The 20,952-nt window shown below is 40.6% G+C and overlaps 1 protein-coding gene and 1 long non-coding RNA gene across 6 annotated transcripts in view; one reads left to right on the plus strand and one right to left on the minus strand.

Moving 5' to 3' along the window:
• The first annotated feature begins 10,582 nt into the window (after positions 1-10,582).
• LOC109956705 (uncharacterized) overlaps positions 10,583-20,952 on the plus strand; it is an 86,503-nt gene continuing 76,133 nt past the window's right edge. For 2 of the 4 annotated variants that reach the window (XR_002274465.1, XR_002274458.1), the window contains exons 1-2: positions 10,583-12,782; positions 14,196-14,335. This is a non-coding gene — a long non-coding RNA (uncharacterized LOC109956705). Of the gene's footprint in view, positions 12,783-14,195; positions 14,336-15,480; positions 16,339-20,952 lie in introns of those variants that run through there. The other 2 variants (XR_002274472.1, XR_002274461.1) reach the window with 2 other exon arrangements.
• The window catches only part of si:ch211-286o17.1 (hematopoietic progenitor cell antigen CD34), a 13,868-nt gene continuing 9,649 nt past the window's right edge, over positions 16,734-20,952 (minus strand). For both annotated transcript variants that reach the window (XM_020593956.1, XM_020593878.1), the window contains exons 5-8: positions 20,075-20,201; positions 19,923-19,975; positions 18,945-19,094; positions 16,734-18,350 (exon numbers count right to left, since the gene is read on the minus strand). In XM_020593956.1, coding sequence (XP_020449612.1) covers positions 18,162-18,350; positions 18,945-19,094; positions 19,923-19,975; positions 20,075-20,201 — 519 coding nt within the window. In that variant the 3' untranslated portion in view covers positions 16,734-18,161. The remainder of the gene's footprint in view (positions 18,351-18,944; positions 19,095-19,922; positions 19,976-20,074; positions 20,202-20,952) is intronic.

The raw sequence follows: 20,952 nt of genomic DNA on the forward strand, positions 1-20,952 counted from the left end.
CCCACCAAGAGCCGGGGTCTGTTGGAGGTTTCTTCCGTTAAAGGGAGTTTTTCCTCCCCACTGTCGCCAAGTGCTTGCTCAAGGGGGATTTGTTGGGTTTTCCCTGTGTAATAATATTGATAACAGTAAGGTCTAGACCTTACTTTGTAAAGTGTCCTGAGATGACTTTTGTTGTGATTTGGCGCTATGCAAATCAAATTTGATTTGATTTGATTTGATAAACAGGATATCCATTCATAATCACAGTCATTCATCCCAGTTATGTGGACAGACAGTGATAAACAGGATATCCATTCATAATCACAGTCATTCATCCCAGTTATGTGGCCAGACAGTTTAATGCTGAGAGGAGGGGTTTGATGTTTCTCTCAGAGAAGCCTCGACAACAGTGATGGTATTCAACCGTCCATGAGACTGAGACCAACTAACAAGCTGAAGATGTTGGGAACTGCTTAGGAGGACAGCTAACACAGTGACTGGGGGTTTCAGCCATGCTAGCAGATCTGTGAGGCTGTACTTAGGAACAGTAGTGCTTTCAACTAAATACTAACACATCGTGTGTAAGCATGATGACATTTACTAGTTAGCACTGAACACAAAATACAGATGAGCCTGATGCGAGTGTCAATAGTTTACAGGTATTTGGTCATAGTATGAAACAAAGATTATCAAAGTTTTTACAGTTCATCCTGAGAGACACTTAGCTACTAAATTTCATCCATCCATTTCCACCCAAAAAAGTAAAATGCAGGGGGTCACTAAAGTCAGCAGGGTTCATCCTCTTGCGACCTATGAATGTCTGTACAACATTTAATCATAACCTGTCAAATAAGTCTTGAGATATTCCAGTCTAAACCAAAATGGGCCACTTGAGCGACATACCAACATCACCCTCCCAAGAGTCATGACGCTATCATGGAAAACACGTAGCCTATCAGCAGCGTTGTCCTTTAAACAAAACCACAACAAAACACAAGTATATATGCAGTGGCTGTTGAGGAAACATGAAACTATATTGCATGGCAATCTTTCTAATTTCTTAGTCAACTGTATACCACCCCACCCCCTGTAACCCTTCTCTTTGTCAGGATGTGGTCTCTGCACAGACAGTGGAAAAATCATAGTGACAACAGGAACTGTGCTGGGTGTTCTCCTTGTATCAGCAGGTTTCCTACTTTCTCCAAAAAAAGGCATGTTTCTATTGCAGGATGACACTGTCACAGCCATACTGTATGTTCTCATAGTGTATCATCACTGTAAGAAAGTCTTGTAAAACTTGTGTCCTACATATTAGGTTGTCCAGCAGTTGTGGTTGAACCGGAAGGTCGGCGGTTCAATTCCCGTTCTCCACATGTCAAAGTGTCCTTTGGCAAGACACTGGACCCCAAGTTTCTCCCGATGGCCAGAGCAGCACCTTGTAGGTATGTGTGTGCATGTGTGAGCAGGCGCTGCCTCAGTTCTGTACTGGAAACAAGTTCCTGGTGTGTGTAACATACCTGACCAATAAAAGTTATCAGTTGTCATTATCAGACTACTATTCAGGCCTTCCTAAAGTATACAGCTGTTTCATGGGAACCTGACTCTTGTTGGACTCCCCCCCTCCTTAAAACAGCAGTATTTTACTTAGCACCTGCTTTTTCCAGTGGACCTCCGTGAACCTTTATCCTGTTGATAAAGGACACGAACATGGTGATGACATGTCGGTCCATCTTCTCTGTAGAGATCCCATGAGGCCACTTCACTCTGCAGTTATATAACACATCTTCAAAAACAATTAATGTTAAACTTTATCTAGCACATAATGCTGTAAGAGGGCGGCATGGATAAGAGGTATAGATAATGAATAGATGGATAATGTAATACTGAAGCAAGAAGAGCAGGTGAGGAACTTTTACTAACTGCTAATACAGTTGTTTATAAATGTATTAATAATCACATAATTGTAAGCCTGTTTCAAAACATGTATTAACAGTAAATTCAAAGACACTGTTTGTTTTTTTTTGTTTTTTTGCAGGGTGACATTTAGCTGAATACTTAAAATTAGCAAATTGTTAAAAATCAATCATTCTATTTCAGGAAGTTTTAAATTAAATACACTGCATTAAAGTTGGACTTTTATATAAACTTTTCAAGATTTGTATTTTGTGTCAGTACACAGAGAGGAGGAAGTCTGCTCACCATCCCTGCATGACATCCTCCAGTTTACCCTGATCCAGGTGTGGCAAAGCATGACTAGAGGGGATGACCCGACCACAGAGGATATGAGGCAGAACAAATAAAAGAATTACACCACACACGCGCACACTCAGAATAGCCCATGTTACTATGGCACTGTGGAGTAAACCTGGTAAGCGGATGATTCATGTCTCTTTACTTAATCACACATCATGACAAGCTATTACACAACAGTCTTTGCTGTAAAACAGAAAGAAAAGACGAGAATAAAAAAGGAGAAAACCTCTTGTTGGTAACTGTCTTTTAAGCTCCTCTTTGAAGCAGTTCTCATGATTATTGCGGATGTTAGTCTTTAAGCTTAAGACAAGCAAGACATAAAAGGTTCCCACTGAGGCCTTGACATTAGACCAGGAACAGCTGTTTAGTGTGAATAGCCTGCCATCACTGTGGTGATGATCGTAAAGTAAATGTGTACATGCTTTCAATAGCTCTTAGTGTGAGCTCCAACAATATGGATTTTTAGTTCTTCTTAAGCAGCACATCACCTTTAAAAAATTGAACTCATGAACATCAGCTGCAGAACACTGTGCATCATGTGGGTACTGAAGCCACACAACTTATGATTTCTCACTTATGATGGCTGTGGTTTTCATGGACCAAATCTCAAGTGTCAGTTTAAAGGTAGCCTGTGTACATTTTATTCATTGGCTACAAAGACAGAATATTAACAAATGTTAAAATGCAGCATAGTCATTTTAATATATTTAAACAGATGCGCTGCTTAGACGACTGAAGGATTGACCAGATGTGTGGAGGTGAGGCAGTATGGAGGGTTTTTCATTCTATGCCTAGCTACAGTATCTCTGATTTGTGTGTGTACAAATGTGTGCAACACAGTTAACGGCTTTCATATTTACATGATTGTTGTCTCTCACATCTCTTTGTGGCAGCCGGTTTTTCAGCTTGCTGTCAGGTGTGGCTGTCCAGAACAGATAAAAACACCTTTGGCTACGTTGGCCAGATGCTGTACAAGCTCATTTTTTCGAGTATACTCCCACCTTGACAGCAGCATAAGTAGAGAACATATGAAATATGCAAAATGACCCAGTAACATTTAGCTGCTGGTCGTTTTATAGTAAAATATACTTTTACTTGAAATGATCCTATTTTCTTTCTTACAGCACTTCTAATGTCTGCTTTGACCAGTCTGTAATTGTAATCAGTCTTCTTTCCACATCTGTTGAGAATAAATTTTATAGCCACAGTGAAACATGCAGAGCTGGGTGGAATCAGTTATTGGTCGTGCTGATGATGATGTCATGGCTATTCAAACCACTCCCTGTGACTCACATTCACTCCAAAGCGAAACATTAACTGGTTTGATAAATTAGTATGTTCTTGTTTGCTATTGGCATGGCAACACACTCTGCTATCCTGACACATTCACCAGGCTGGCTTCACACAGACACCAGAGATAAAAATAAGGTCATGCCTGGGGGCTCAGATTTCTACCCCTTTAAAGGCTGGTCATTCAGTATTTTAAGCTTTTACAGTTTGTAACTGCACAACACTTATCACTCTGTTTGAGAAGGTTAGCAGGCAGTGGGTAGTCATTAGAAAGCTGTGGTTGATGGCACTACTTGGCCACTAACCCTCTTGCAAAAGAAAATGTCAGAGCTTTAAAAAGACTCCAGTTTTCGGTGGTTCAACAGTGTCAAATGAGGCTAAAAGAGATGGCAGATATAGGTCATAGCAGTAGAGCCGGTAGAGGCTCAGCATACCTGAAACAGGAGTACGAGTCAGTGCAGTGACTGTATAAACTCTTATTTATGTTTATGTTGAAAGAAAATGTTTGAGACAAATATATAACAACTGACTACATCCTCACACATAAATCAGCTTCAACTATTGAGCTCTACATTAATACTGCAACCTGTGTGGTAGGTAATAACATCTTCATAAGGCTATTATGTGGGTAAATAACATGGGAAGACACCATGAGAAACATTTTTAAAATGTAATATATTCAAATTTAGTCACATTTTGGAGTGACACAAACGCAGTAGACTATGCTAAAGTGAATCTTCATCCATTTTAATTAAGAGTTTTCAATCATTTATTCAAAAAGACTACTGCATTAACGGATATGTCAGCCATGTGATATTTGGAGGTTAGAGGTGCAGGTTTGATTTTTTTTTTAAGGCAAATACTCACCCATTCCTGTGCTCTCCCTCTGCTCTCCATTTAATGAACACCAGACAGGCATGTATTAAGAGATTACATGCTATAATTAAATTCAGTTTAAAGCTCAAAACCTCAAAGAATCGTCTCAGCACCGAGGTGGGAGAAGTGACAGATTATAATTTAAAAATTGTTTGGACAGTTGACATCAAACTTCTGTCTCTCTTCCTTAAAGCCAAATTTGTGGTGACAAGTATAATGAATGCAAAAACATACTGAACATGGGCATAAATTATATAAAAATGACACATTTCTATAAAAGACTTAAACTGTCAGGGTTGAGCGAAAACAAATGAATTTTGACAATAAGACTAAATAAAAGAAACACCGTACAACTTTGAATGAAATCAGTTTAGCTTTATTTATGAGACTACCAATGTTAACAATGTTTACTTTTTGCACACTGTATGTACTGTACATTTAATTTTTAATTCACAATAGCCATTTTTGGCTATGAATCTACTCTCAGAATCCTACAGTGAGAATGGCAACATGTTTTAGAATTTCTTTGCAAATCTATTTGAAATCAGCGATTTTTAATTAAACTGAAATTCCATCCTGGAATTGCATTCTGTTTCCTTAAATTATCTTTATGATGGGTTGAGTACACCTGTGGCAAAAAGAAGGAACTGGACACTTTAGAAAGGCACTCACCTGTGTATATTAGGTCTCAAAATTCACAGTGTTTGTACTGTAGCTGCTGTCATGTAATTGAATTTTAATCAATTCACATTAAATATAAGAAAAATGCACACCACTGCATAAAGTTGTGCTTTGTTCCAAAACTTTAAAGGGCTGATCAGCATTATCATTTCCTGCTTCAGACACAAACTTTGACTCCTTGGATCTTAGCATGGATGACAGCTCGATACTGCCATCTTCTGGTACCTCAAGGAAACTGATCATGCAGTTGCAAAATCTTTGTTGACAGTCCCTCAACATTGTAACCGATTTCAAATGGTGCTAGACATGATGGAAACTCTGAACACCAGAGGAAAACGGTCAGCCTTGGTGAGAGGAGGTCGGGTGGTCAGAAGACTCGACTTTATTTTCTCTTATTATTTACTCTATTTATTCAACTGGCTGTATATATCATAAATCTGGAGTAGTTTATTTTAAAAATACGGAAGCAAATAATGCCACCAAACTGAAATCCTAAACATTCTGGCAACTCGGTGAACAAGGTCACACGCCGTTGTCATTCCTGCAGTCTGTTCCTGCTCAAGAACACCGATTTCAAATGGTGCTAGATGAGATTTAATACTCTAAGACACCATCTGAAACCAGTTTCCTGGGGAGGATGCACTTAATGAAAAGCACATTCAGAAGCCATGTCCTTTCTGAAATTAGAGAAAAAAGTAATCGTCATTACTTTAGAACACAGTTCCAGTATCAGATGATGACAATGACATGAATCAAGATGCTGAATGCATTTTTACTAATTAAATTATGCTAATGCTATCAGTACAAGAGGCTTGTTGTTCTTGTGGGCATGTTTCATCGGTGTGAAGAAATATGAATAAGCTGGTACTAATTGAATTTCCCCTTAGACAGATACTCTTTTCCAGTGTCTTGACAGACTGTATATACACTGGTTATCTTCATAATAATGGACCTGCATTAGAGGTTACCATCTTTAAAGATGATCTGCACAAAACCATATGTCAATAAAGATTTTAAAACATGGAAATAAGAAAGATGGAAACATTCTCACTGCAATAAGAATAAATATATAGCCTTAAATTTCTTTTTATTCCAGCTGCGTTCGAGAAACAAATACTGAGTTTTCCAGGCACGTATCTGTTCCTGACCATTTAGGGAGGACTGTGACTTTTTAGACACGTACACAATAAACTCCCCTTTTTCCTGTGTAAACGTCTGCAATGCGTTTGAAACAGTCCCTTCAGGTTTAGGTGTGGTGGTGAAATTGCATAATAGAATGTCTGATAACCATCATCTCAACTCTTGGTTATTTAATGTGAAACAGAATACCCAGTTCCTTTATGACACCCACCGTGAAGTGACATCTTCATACAAACTATAGTTTACCAACAACAAAAACTGATACATGCTAGAAACATAACATATTTTAGTTTGTATGTTGTTAGGTTTTAAGTATTTTTCAAGGTCTGTGTTTACGGTGCTGTTGTTATCCTTTAAGACCTGGAGTTCTAGCTCTTTCTGCAAAGACAGACAGCCAGAAAAAGAATCAGCAACTCAAGAGGATGCAACCTCTTAGCTGGCACCAGGCCCGATGAGAAGAATTACTGAGTCATGGCCAGTACACCTCAGAATGACTCAGCAGCTCAATTCCTCGTATTAAAGTGCATCAGATGACCAACATCTCTGTGTAAAGAAATGGCACAGCAGCAGACTGGCACCAGAGACAAACCTCAACAATACCGTTTATGAACCATACTGTGGAGAAATAGATCTACGCTGCTCCCTGTAGACATCTTTGTAATGCACAATAGGGTACTGTGTCCTCTCCTGTGTCTGACTCAGGCTTCCAGTCCCACTCCTGGTCCAAGTGGGGCTGACTGTGGTGCAAGATGAAATATTCAGGTCCTGAAATAAGTAAGGCTTCATTAGTGATCATCCCTAAAAGGTATGCAGTACAGTATATTTAAAGGGAACACATTTGGGACATAGTTATTTCTTAACTAACCACACAATACCCGGACGGTTAATGCAGAAAACTCACTAGATTCTGTGTGTATGCTTGGCATTAAAAGCCTGGCATTGTCCTGCCTTGTTAGTGTTTCAGACTTTCCTATTGACAGGAAAAGGTGACGTATTAAAGTTAATCCAAAACCTTCATCTATCTTTCGGGTTCAGTTTCCCTGTCTGTCATGTTATAATCCGATTCACTGGTAGTTTAGTACCTTGGCTTCTAAAACAAAAGTAGCTGATTGGTTATTATAGGGTTATTACATTTTTCACCACTAACAATGAAATCTGACCAAATACAATAGCCATCACTGTTTTGAAAAATGTATTCTGACCCAAACAAATGCTTTAAATATCCTTGATTTCAACAAGCACTCCCAGTGTTTACATGAATAGTGGCACCTACGAGAACAACTCAGACAATGTAGTCTGAAGGTCACAACACTGCTTTCATTCGTCTTGTCCTTGTTTTTGCTATTCTGACTCCTCCCATGTCACGCTGTTATTCACGAACTCTGCATCTACCTCGCTCTTGCTCGCCTGCTCTTTTTACTACAAGCTTTTTTTTGCCATCTCTTGTGTGTGCAGAGGCTGTTTTCTACATCGGAGCAGGTTTTTTTCTGACAAGTCACCTGACCATCTACAGCTTGTTAAAGGAGCATCGGCCCCTTTTAAAACTAAAATAAAAGTGTGCGCAACAACTGGTTTAATTTGAAGCTGCTATATCAAGACTGTCTGCACTGTCCGTCTTTAGCAGCAAATCACAGCACATGCTACAAAAACTGTTAAGCTGAGGTCAAATAATTCTTCAGCCAGGAACAAACTGATCAAATGTGTCTTATTTAAGATAATGCTAACATAATATATCTCTGTGGTTGACAAAAATTAGATAAACAAATCCCACTGTGTATCAAACTGTGTCACAGGAAGAGCCACAGACTTGGGCCACATTAGAGTAGGTGAAGAAATAAACACTGAACGCCTGCATGTGTGTGGCATTGTATGAGAGTATCAGTAGGGGGTGGGGTTGTGTGCATGTGGGCATGTGTAAACTGGATAGGTGGTTAATCCTCTTATAGATTAGAGGTCCTAATTTATCAGGAGTGAGAGGGGCAAACTCATTGAGGTAATGTGTTCTTAAACTAACTCCCAAGATTTGTTCTAAAAAAAAAAAATTTAAACTACAGAATATATTGGTATATATTTATATTTATGAGCTGTGAATACCTACCAAACCCACAACCATTATAAGGTTATTTATTAATTTGCTACTATCAAATCAGCGAAATTACAAAGGAATCACATGATACTTCATGCTGGACGAATCAGAGCCAAAGGTGGCACAGACTCTTTTTTCCTGCTGCTTTTGCTTGTACAGACAATGTCCTCAGAGTTCCAGTTGTGTTCTGATCATTTAATAGCTTGGATAACTCTTTCTGTGTTGCATCATTTTCTCTTCAGAGCAACAAATTGCGAAATGTCTGGAGATGTGAGAGACTTAACACGTTCGGATGAGCCTGACCCTTTGTTCTATCTGCTGCACGATGGTTTGGAAGAGTTGATTTACACTTTGTCACTTTCTTCTAGCTACTATTTTGCCTGTTGGGAAATATCAGATGCCTTGCATAAAACAGGACAGACTTTAGGAGTTAAACAACCAAAGATAGAAGTGTACATAGAGATTTGAGATGCGGATGTACGGCTTTATGAAAGCAAATCAGGTTTTCAGGAAGTGAGAGAAAGCATGGCTGATGCTCCCCTTTGAGGTAACAGTAGTTTGGGACAAAAACACTAAGGTAACAATAAGCTCTCTCAGCCTCCTATGTATTGTCTATCCTAAAGAAATATCTATAGAGGTTTATACATACCTCTGCACAAAGAAAAATTAAGGCCATTAATAATGGCAGTGGGGATAGGTCCCTTTGGCCTTTCAGCGCAGGAGCATAGAGTAGTGTTTTGCCCTTTTTGCAGCACATTAGGTGTCTAGCTGCTGATGATACCTGCAAATGAACGCTGCCTCACACTTGTCTATTTATACATCATCATCTAGAAAGGCCAGCAGTGCTGAGTTTAATTTTAGCGCTGTCATCTCTCGGCTCTGTGCCACCTCTTATTCTATAATCCCTGTGTAGGAGGGATCTGGTATAAAAGGCAGAGGGTCGCTCACCAGTTTCTGTGAAGGTTTATGCGGGCTACAGGTGATGCTGGCCCCCTGCAGTGGATTCACACTCCCCCTGGGAGTCTTTTAAGTGCTTTTTTAGTATGCGGTAACAGAATTATTGTGAAATTTCTCCAAGAACTCAGAGAATAAAACTAGGTTGAAAGCATCACAGTTAGCCCTCTTGCACAGGGCTCTTTTGTTTGTTTGATTTGAGAGGCAGCACCCCTCCTGGAAAGAATAGCAAAGTAACAATTGAAGTCACATTTCTGTGTCTTTGGAAGTGGGTCACTTGTTTTACTGGTCAGCTTCAGAAGACGTGGTAAACACTGTGACTGCACATGACATGATTCTCACAATCAGTACAAATTATTCTGACGAGCTTTGACAGCCCTAAACATTCTGGTATAGAGTAGGTTATTTGATTCAAACAGTATTATGAGAATAATGCAAATAAGCATGAGGAATATACGACTGCATGTCCAACCCTGACACTTTCAGTGATCAGTGTGAGCTTCCTCCCATGACCTTTTTACCTGTTTGTTTCAAAACTACAAATGACAATTCCTCGGGAGTCAAGTTTCTATTCAGTACGCATAATTAAAGTTCTAAAGCTCCCTTCCATACCCCTCCCCTTCTCTCTGTCTCTCTCGTTCCATTTCCTTGCCAACAGTTTAGCAACTCGTGAAGTCTACTGCTGATTCACCCAGTGACTGAACAAATCCACTTGAGTTTGCTCCTCCTGTGCGTCTCATTTTCACCTCAGAAGCTTTCTGAGGCAAGTAAGCGCTTCATCTCCTGTCCCCTCCTGTCCCTGGTAAGCAGGAACCACTCCTTCCTCCACTCCCTCACTAGGGTGATTAGCAAGGTTCAGGAGGCCAATGGCCTGGGTGTCAGCAGCAACAGTGCCATCTCATCAGGTGTGTCCGCATCCTCTTGTGCTCTGGCAGGTCTGCATTATAAGCGCTAGCAAAGGGAGACGAATCTGCCAACAACTTTGAGGAATCCAAAACTACAACTCACTTACTGAATGACTCGAGGCTTTCTGTGAAATGCACTTTAATTACAAAATCACTTTCTTTTTGTCCATACCATCAATATAAAATGAGAGTAAAATGGGCCCCAGAGATAAGAAGTGAAAACTGAGGATTCAGGCAAAGATGAGGAATACCTGTGCCTCAACATCCCTTCACAGTAGATGATACCAAGTAATGTGTTACTCAATAGCACCCCCTATGTTTTTCAAATGAAGCTTGTTTTCATCATATCAAGTGCGCACTAAGGAGCAAGATCGCTATGAAGGACCTCCAGGGATCTCTGTGACGCAGCAAATGTTGTTTGACACCTGAAACATAAAACAAGCTGCGTCACCATTGTCTTGCTTACTTGAAGCTTTAAGTTTTTACTTCGTCTGAGATTACAGAGACAACAGATTAACCCTGAGTGTGTCACTTTGTGGCCACGTTTGGAAAGGCTATATCATTAAGGTTTTTATTTGAAAAGCTGTCAGTTAATTCTGATAACAGTAGAAAAAGACTGCGAGACCATGAGGTGTTAAATGGTCGTGCCAATATTAACTGCGTAACATCGTCCTCTCCCGCTACAGGATTACGCACTATCCATCTCTTGCGCAGCATCCTATTCCTGGCTCTTCCTTCACACGCCATCCCTGCCGACTCCACACTTTGTTTACATCCTCCTTTTAACATCGAAATCAGTCACAACTTAACTTTTAGACCGAGTAGAACTACGCCGTCATGCCGTCGCAGCATGTTCCACCATCGCAGCGGAAATTCCCACTGGATTTCGAGTAGCTTGTCTGTCCTTCTCGCTGACGCAGTTTAACTTACCTGTTGTCATGTCGATGATGAAAAACGCATCATTACAAAAAGTGCTTACAACCTCTCTCATCAACAAGCCCCTGGACTTTTCTTTTCTTTTCTTTATTTCATTAACCTATTCTTTACACTTTTACGACAGCGCCTCTAGACTTTATTCTTACCTTTTCACCCACCACTTGAGCGGTTATGAATTACATAGTCATATTCTCTACGCAACATACGCAGCATTATGCTGCTCTCGCCCTATAATAACATAAATAACTTACGTGTTTTACCCAAGCCTGTTTTCTTCCATGCCGACGTGTTCTCATCCATTTCCCGGTTGGCGCCACTTAAACCGGACCTCGGGCAACGATCAGTTCTCCAGACTCCCGTTTCAGCCTTACTGTCGCTATTGCCAATCTCAGAGGTTACGTTTATCACTGTGTTTCCTCTTAAGGATTTTCCATAGCGCAACACAGGAGCCCCGCCCCTGACACTCCCCCGGCCACTGGTTGGTCAGGCGGCTGGAGAGTTGTTCCTCGTCCCCAGAATCACATGTGGCTGACGCATGTTTACAAACATCGGCGAAATCACATGGTAATGGGCACCGCTTTACCGTAAACCACCTCCTTTTGACGCAACTCCCAGATGTCGTGCCGAGGCCCTATTATCCTTTTTTTTCTGTAGAAAAACACTCAAATAAACATTTCTATTTGCATGAATACGAACAGTGCGTACCATGCCCCTGACCATGGGCCCATCAGGTACACTACAATAGCCTCTTATAGGCTATGATACATTACAGAAAATAGGAACTTAAAATAAAATTGGACCTCACTTCAATCAATTAGCAGATAGGACAAATCTAAGAAGGAAAATATTTTTGATCAAACAGGGCACAACACATGAGAAGTCACAAATAATTGCTTAATTTTAAATCAACCAAAAGTCAAAATGGTTAGGAACCACTGTCCCTTATAATAACCTAAAGTTTCTCCGCTTTATTTAGATGAAATAAAACATACTAGAACATGTTTAGCCACTATATAGTCTTCTGCGCTTTACTTCTGACCTCCTGGTCTAGCTAATATATCATGAGATGGGGATGTTTATGGCCATATGTGTCTAGCATCTTGTTTATTTATAAGAATAATCGTAAAAATGCTTTGTAATACATCGATCTAGCACTACGTACATATATTATTGCCAGCTGTCTTACCTCATATAGCACAAATACAGCATGTGAAGCGTGACAATACAAAAAATATCGCCTAAACTGCAATGCTATTTTGTGTCAACAGATGGCAGTGTAGTGTAACTGGCTTGGATTTAGTCTGACAAGAAACCATTCAAAGATTCAACCAAACCAAACAGGCACCAGGAGCACTGGTGTCCTCTTCAGTGCTGATTTTGACGTTTTATCATTTTCATTCGGATATGGTGCAGTAAACGTCACACAAGCGATAAGTAGGCTTACTTTACCTGCTATAAATCGTGTCTCATTGCTTTACTTGACCGTAATTTACGGTAACACGCGTGACTCACTGCTCCACTTTACTGTCTTCTACGGTAATAGGCACGTTACGTCACGCACGTCACGCACGTCACTCACACTTTGGCGTGGCTTCTGAGGCCTCACAACCATATCTCAAAACCTTTATCTTTTATGCCATTTGTGCTCGTCTGTTGTCATGTATACTCTCATTGTCTTTGAAGTAAGTACACGTATGTTTAAACTGGCGCCTTGTGGGCTTGGTAGTTTTTAAAACACAGTTCTGAAGGTAGTTTCTTGTGCCACAAACACAAACACATTAACAATGTTGGAAAAGAGAACAAGGTAACGTCTTTTCAGCAGTTGCGTGGCAACAGGGTAACTGCGTCATAAAGCGCTCAGACAGTATTGTATTGTGACCTCGAGTTTCCATGTGGAAAGCAACACCAGATGAGTTTATTGTTAAAGTACTATTCAATATAGCCTCCTCCAGACTAATCAGAACAGTCTCCGTGGTGGTTTAATAGCTGAAATGACAAAATACTTCCAGCAGGTGGGGATACAATATTAGCTATTGTGCTTTGCTGGAACCACAGCAATATGGATCAGCTCTTTGACTGCCAAAAGTAGATTCTCCACAGGTTGTTTTTCCAAACAGTCAGACTGTTGGTGAATAAATTCTGTTTTCCATCAGGGCACTTAAGAGCAGTGGTGGAAATTAGGTAACTAACACTTGAGATACTTGTACTCTTCTTCAGATTTATACTATTTCATTTCTGCTCTTGTTAAAAATATTGTACTTTATACCTCATTACATTTACTAGTTTGCAGGTTTAGGGTTTATGTGTTTATGATTATAATAATCTTAATAATATATTAAAATTTTTCAGTCTGAAAGGGGATTTTCTGAACATCGATTGCTGGGTACATTTTTCTACCTTTAGACCTTTATACTTTTTTCCAAGGTAAATGCTTTGGATTCACACTTTTATTTAAGTTTGATTACTTCTTCCACTGATTGTAGATCAGGATGCTTGACTAAGTGTTCCTACTGTCAGTTACCTAACACTGCCTATATAAAAAAACATCGATTGCTGGGTTACATTTTTCTACCTTTAGACCTTTATACTTTTTTCCAAGGTAAATGCTTTGGATTTACACTTTTATTTAAGTTTGATTACTTCTTCCACTGATTGTAGATCAGGATGCTTGACTAAGTGTTCCTACTGTCAGTTACCTAACACTGCCTATATAAAAAAAGTAACATGACTCAAATAACTCATTTCACTTTGCAACTCTGTTGGTGGGGTTTGAAAAGTTTGGGATTGCATGAGAGATGCCTCTGGTCATTTCTTGACAAACGGGTGATTGTAGCTCAGGTGGTGGACTGGTCAGCCAGCTATTTATCGTGCGGTTAGTGGAGGAGTTTACTTCAGTAAGGCTCTGAGCCAGCCCCACATTGCTCCCAAGTAGGCAAATATTGATGTATGTCAAATTAATCGGGATAAATGTTTCACAAGAAATGTAGTAAAACTTGAGTGACTATGGACTGTAGCTGTGAATGTGTGATGAATGAAGGATTTGGTGTTGGTGTAACAGACTGACATGTCACCTGTTGTGGTATTTGTTGTTGCAGCAATAATCTTGAGCGGTGGAGTGATGCAGCCTTGTTCAGGGTCATTGCCAAGCTGCTATCAGTAAACACTGCACTGACCTTTGCACCCACTCAGCTTTACAGCGCCTGCCAAGCTTGCAGCCTTTAGCCCAGTGGATCTGGTGAGTGAACCATTACAGCAGGCATGTATGGGCTGTCAGAGTGTAACAACAAGGGTTGAAAAAGGTCACATCAGCTGGAATGACAGCACTGGTTAATTTGTTGTGGCTGCATCAGCTGCACACACATACAGACTGAGGCTTTTCTCAATGGCATGCTCCCTCACACCCAGCACGACAGGTGACTTTCTGAGCATGTTTTGTGTGGCTGAATCTTCAAGGTGATCAGGAGCACGTACTGTAGGCCATTACCGTTTTGTTCTTTTTGCTCCAAGCACTGGCATTGGCACTAGACCATTACTGACAGTAAAAGCAACATAAACATTTCTTTGTTGTTAAGAGACATCTTTAACACCAACAATTTTCTATTTTAATATAACGGAGATCCAAATGTTACAGTGAAAATGCTGGAAAGATATATATATGGTATGAGGGGGGATTGGCTTTCCTATGTAATAGTATATCAGACTATATATAGACTATATATTTATTGTTGGTGTCATACCAGTCAGTGACCCAGTCAACAGATGTTTAGTATTTATAATCTTTCCTTTACTCATTATGTCTCAGTTACAGTAAAAGCACAAGTTACCTTTTATGAATATTTAATGTTGATTTGTACTAAGGATGAGTAAATTGATACAGTTGGATTTGTCTGCTGAAAGATATGCACATAAGAGTGATAAGCAGGCAGTGACCCATCATAATGTGATTTATTTGCCCTATATTAAATATTTCACATGCAACATGCATAGCATTGGGTTACAATTGAATCACATCACTATAATCTCAGCTTTTAATGTGTTTGAAAAGATCTGTGTATATATCAATAACATCTGAAGCATGGAATATAGTACACATCATTTTCTAATGGTTTAGGTAAGTAGATACCTTTATTAGTATCCTATCTCTCACATTGTACTGTCTTGTTTATTTTTCTAATGAAGTGGCAAATACTAGCACACTCTCATAGCACAAGAACTATTATCTTAACTGTTATCTTTGAAAGGAAAAACATCAGAACATACTTGTTTAATATGTGATCTCTCTTTCGTTTACTGACATGGCAGTGTACACAGTGTTTTTAGGAGATACTTGGGTTTGTCTGCACAGTCCCAGCTAACCCAGTGTGGTTTCTCTATTGAAAGAGCCTCACAGTGGCAACTCCAGGCAGGGCACTATGGCATCTGGTCTTGGCCCCAGGCCTGGTAATTCATGTCGTCCCTGTCCACCCACGGCCAGTTGTCAGCCAGGAAGCACAGGCCAGACCACAAGTGGCTTGTCTGGGCTTCCCTGCTAGTCTCCAGGACCAGAGCAGATTCAGAGGGCAGGCTGAGCAGGTCCCTGTCGTAGAGGCGACACCGCCCAACTGCCTATTTGTTACCCTTCCCTAAAACCAGGCTGCTCAGAAAATGGTAGAATCGGAATTTGTTCACCTCAGTTCATTCAACACCAGCCTTTTGTACTATGTGCCACACATCTGTCATCTTTACTTGTGTTATGTAGTGCCGACCACCTGAGAAGCAATTCACTTTTTTCTTCTGACCATTTCCAAGTTTCATTAGTCTCTTTGTGTATTGCCTGACCCAGGTATTAGGAAGCTTTTCATCTGCTTCTGTCATGAGACAAATCTCTGCAGTATTTTCTGGCCTCTGACAAAGTCGTTTTTACAGGGACATAAATACTGCACCCAGAAAAGGCACAGAGGGCCACCTTAGGAGAAATGTGTGAGAATTTCAAAGCTGAGAGTACTTTTCTTCATATTGAGCTGATGTTGACGTTTCAGTCTGTGGTATTTTCTCACCAGTCAAGGGTCTTACAGGCACTTGAAGGAGCAGCAGGTGCAACCTGTGCTGTTATAAAAATACACAAAAAGGCATACACAGGTGTACTGATGCAAACTGAGACCATTCAGATGTTCCTAAATAAGGCTGAGTGGGAAGTAGAGACTAAAGATTGTCAAAAATCCAGAATTAAAACCTTGTGATTCTAATTAAAGGTTATTATCCACCACACGGTTGCATTTGCATGCGAGTGCTTAAGCTGCTAGTTAATTCATAATTTCTTTAAGAGAAGTGTGTCAATTTGAGTTGTATGCCTTGGGAGTGAAGACGTGTTGGAAAGTGAGGATATTTATCTGCTCTCATAACTTCGAAGAGCTGTTTGAGGCTTAATTTTTGGCTTTAGGGTGGTTAAGTTAGGGTAGAGATAGGGGTTCAGCATTTAGTTGTGATGGTTAGAGCTAGTTAATGTATTATGTCAACAAGTGTCATCACCAAGATGGAAAGACAAAGTCACATGCTATTGATTGCTCTGAATTGATATATATCTCAAATATTTGAGATGTTTTTGTTTTTAAACCAAACAACACAACCCAATATAAGGAAGACCCACAAGGATATTGTCAACAATCACAGTTTATGTATCAGGCAAGGTACTACTAACAGAGAAAGCAGGCTTATTTACACATGCAGTACATTATAAAGGCAGCCAGTTGTTCAAAAGAAAAGCTAAAAAACATGTACCACTGATGTAAAAATATTTCATATCAACAAGTAGATAAAGGCAGTCAAGGGAATGCTGAACCTGCTGTATGTTGTGCATGAACTTCATGGCAGTGATTGTTTACCAGTCAGGCAATTTGAAAACTCCCAGTCTGTTCTGGGATTTTTTTCCCCCTTTTGTCTAAATTAAAAAAAAAATATATATGATGCACTTCACCATTCTCAAGCACAGTGGTAAGAGTAGGAAAGAACTGACATTGTGTAAAAAACAAACAAAACTGTACAGTAATGCCATCATAAAAATGACCAACAAACAAAAATAAAGATGTCCTTGGCGAATTATCCCAATTAAGCTTTGACCAGAGGTCAGTAGTTATCGGTATAAAAGACTGAGGCAAATAGTAGAAGTTTTCAGACATCCATCCACCCATGGTCTGTACCACTCATCCTGTAAAAGGGTTGGATGGAGCCAGTCCTGACATCAGGTGAGAGGCAGGGTTCACCCTGGCCAGTTGGCCAGTCTTACCACAAGGCTAGTGTTCAGACATTTCCACATTATTTATGGCTTGGTAGCATATCTTAAACCCTCAATAAAACCAAAGATCGTCTTGCTGTGAGCTACTGTAACTAGTTTGTATTTTGCTAATGCTATGTCAATGATAACAAATAAATCTTTGCAAACATAGTTAAACTCGATGGATCTCTTTAATTCACTTTTTTGTCCATCTCATACTTTATAGGTCTTAACAAGCTAAAGGCAAATAGAGAGGTTACACAAATGTTTTGAACATTTCCTGAATGACATAGAATTAAAAACAAGCATTAAGCATCAGTCCTTTTTTAAGTACAGTACTAAAACTGGTCTTCTTTCAACTGCCTGACTTCAGTGGTCACTTTGCACCACAGCTGTGAGTGAAATGACAGAGTTTCCCTGTTTCTTTATCAGGGATCAACAGTGATTATTTGGATGATTCTGCAATGATTTTTGCTACTAGACTGAAGTCAGAGCTGCTAACAAATCCAAGTCAAAGGCCTGCTGATCACCTTTGAGTCCAAAAGCTACACATGTGTGCTTCTCTTGACACTAGCAAAGGCCCAAAAATTTCACATTACAGGCATTGTCATTGCTGTCATCACAGTCATGAGCTTCATAAGCATTGTCAGCGTCATTACAAGAGGTGAGGGTCGCGGAGAGGAAAGTAGAGGGTGAATCTGTTTGCTGAAATTACATTGAATTTGTCTCAATGTGTGGGCAGGTTCTGAGGCAGCAGAGGGGTTGTGTTCAAGTAGGTGACTGGTAGACCATAAGGATGGGGTATCATGGTTCACATTTCAGTGTCAGCCACTGGGCTCTGGGCCTGGGAGTGTCCGTTAGTGGCAGGGGCGGGGTTGGTCCCATTTTCTGGTGGAGACTCTCCGTTGACGGTGGGCTTGTCGAGGGGCTCCTGGGGCAGGGGGGCCACAGACACTAGGGTGTTAGTTTGGTTCTCCTCATCTACCTGGAAAGACTCGGCCTGAGGGGAGCACAGACCCAACACTTGAGATCAGAGTTTATGTTGGATTAGGAGAAGTTTAAAATACAGACGGATTAAATTTCACTGTTCAAATATGACATGCAAACAAGCAAGAGAGTGTGTTTGTTAAAAAAATAAACAAATACATGTTTGTTAATGAGGTCTATGGGTGACAGCTGTGCATACACTCAGAAAGGTGTTGGTAATTGTTTTAATCTCAGAATCGTAACAGTGTGCAAGTACAGCTGTGTTTCCAACAGAACGGTCCTGGTACTTTTTATTCCCAGAAACTAAAGCCCAAGAACTGTCCCTGGGGTAAAAGACTCTTGAACACATTGTGATGTGCATCTCCACAGCAGGGCTGAAGCCCAGGGAAGAAACAGATTACCCTGAAGATGTATAAGCATGAGAGTCAGGAGCAGGTGGTAAGAATGTCGCAGTGGTGGAGGACAAACTGCAGGCAAAATTGTCTAACAGCTGACCTCATGAGCACCTTGAACAAGGTGATAATAGCGGTGTCGGAAGTTCTGACAACCAGAGACTTTTATGGCTCCGTTCCCATTAGCAGCGTGAAACCTCCTCTAATCTACTCACCAGTCTGACTCCTTTGGAGTTCTTGCGGTGGGTCTTGAGGTAATAACCAGCTACCAGCAGTGCAGCTAGCAGCAGGCCCGTCAGTAGCAAGGAAACCAGTACCAACTTGGAGTTCTTCCCCCAGTGAGGAACAGCTTCTTCTACATTAGTCTGAGAACAAAATAACATGAGTCAAATGTTGTTTTTGTGTCGAGTCAAAATTATAGTGCTTCTAGAAAACCAAACAAATTATTATACATTCTGTACAAACGAAAACTGACTTAGACTTATGTGAAGACATGAATTTTTGCACAGATGTGTTTTGGGGATGTACACTATGTGCAGTTGTTTCACTGGCAAAAGGAGAGCTTCATTATTGGGCTACTGTTTGTGTAGATGTGTAGACTGTAGACAGTATAATGAAGACAGAGTCTGCCCGTGACACAGGTAAATTGCTTATAAGGTCATTCAGTGTGTACAGTGGGGTAAGGAGGGACATGTAGCGTATCTTGAGTGCAAGAAGACAGATGGGTGTCACAGGCACACCTAGAGCCCGAGAGTGTTCCCTTGGTACTACAAAAAATGTTTTGCAGCTAACAAGTGGACTGTTTGTGGGCTTTTTATACAAACTGCCAGACTGGCAGCTTGAAACCTTTGGAAAACACAGGGAGTGTTTTTCTTTTCCCTGGTGTGTTTTCCCGTCAAGCTGTACTCTGAGTCAACAAATGTATGGTGGCTCAGTCTAGTGGACCTGTTACTGTAGGATGTTTATTTCATAGGATGCTTTACTCTGATGGCTGGACGCGTGAAATAGAGTACCGTCTTGGTCCGTTCATCGTCAGTAAGATGCAAACCTCAGTGCATTTGGAGGAGAATCAGCCACACACCGAATCACAACTTCACAGTTCTGAATATTTTTAAAAATACCATTAAAAGGACAAGTACATGTATATGGCTAGAGTTTTTCTACTATACAATATATAGTAAGTGGTACTTTACCTTGTCTTTGATGTTGTCATTGTTGAACTTGTTCGTCATGCCTACAACATCAGCTGCAAACAAAACAAGGGTTTGTAATAGAAGGTGTATGAGATATGAGTGTGCGTTTTCATATGTTTTATCATATTAATTACCACAAGAATGTTACTGACCTTCAACATACTTTCCAGTCACGAGGATTTCTTTTGAGTTGTCCTCCTGGTAGAGCTCTAGCTTACAGCTAGAGGGGCTCGTGCACAGCTCCTCAAGAACACTTTTAATCTTCACTTTGCTGTCTTTCTGCAAGCAGACCAAAATAAGATGTAGTTAGACCTGAAAGAAGTGGCATAGTGGGGCGGTGGTTAGAGCTGTCACCTCACAACAGGAAGGCTCTGGGTTTGAGCCCTGGGTGACCCGGGCCCTTTCTGAGCGGAGTTTGCATGTTGTCCCTGTGCCTGCGTGGGTTCTCTCCGGGTGCTTCGGCTTCCTCCCACAGCACAAAGACATGCAGCTTAGGTTGACTGGTGACTCCAAATTACCCGTAGGAGTGAGTGTGAACGTGTGTGGTTGTTTGTCTATGTGTCAGCCCTGTGATAGCCTGGCAACCTGTTCGGAGTGTGCCCTGCCTCTCGTCCAGTGTCAGCTGGGATTGGCAGTGTGTGTCTTATACTGATGGGCCCCTGAGTGTATGTATTGTGTAAATGTTAAATAATGCATTTACTACACAGGCTGTATGAGCTAGCTGAATTCTACATCTAGTGAGCTCAGACCTCCTCTGTGACTTCGGGAGACCTCAAAGCTGGTATCCAGAGTTGCTGAAGAATTTTGTGTTTCTAAACACAAACACACCCACACTGCTGATTCAGGCCTCTATACATTAAATATTCTGCTGCAGAACTGAGCCCACCCATTGTGCTGCCCTCTCTCTGGCCTCACAGCTCACTCCATGCCCTGACTGAGATGCACCAGACATCTTGTGGACTTTACTTCCCATCTAAGAAGTTGATGATAAACAGAAATGGGTTTTCCTTCTGCTTCTATATGTAACAGT

The sequence above is a fragment of the Monopterus albus genome, unplaced genomic scaffold (genome assembly GCF_001952655.1).
Source record: "Monopterus albus unplaced genomic scaffold, M_albus_1.0 scaffold1.1, whole genome shotgun sequence".
Classification (NCBI taxonomy): domain Eukaryota; kingdom Metazoa; phylum Chordata; class Actinopteri; order Synbranchiformes; family Synbranchidae; genus Monopterus; species Monopterus albus.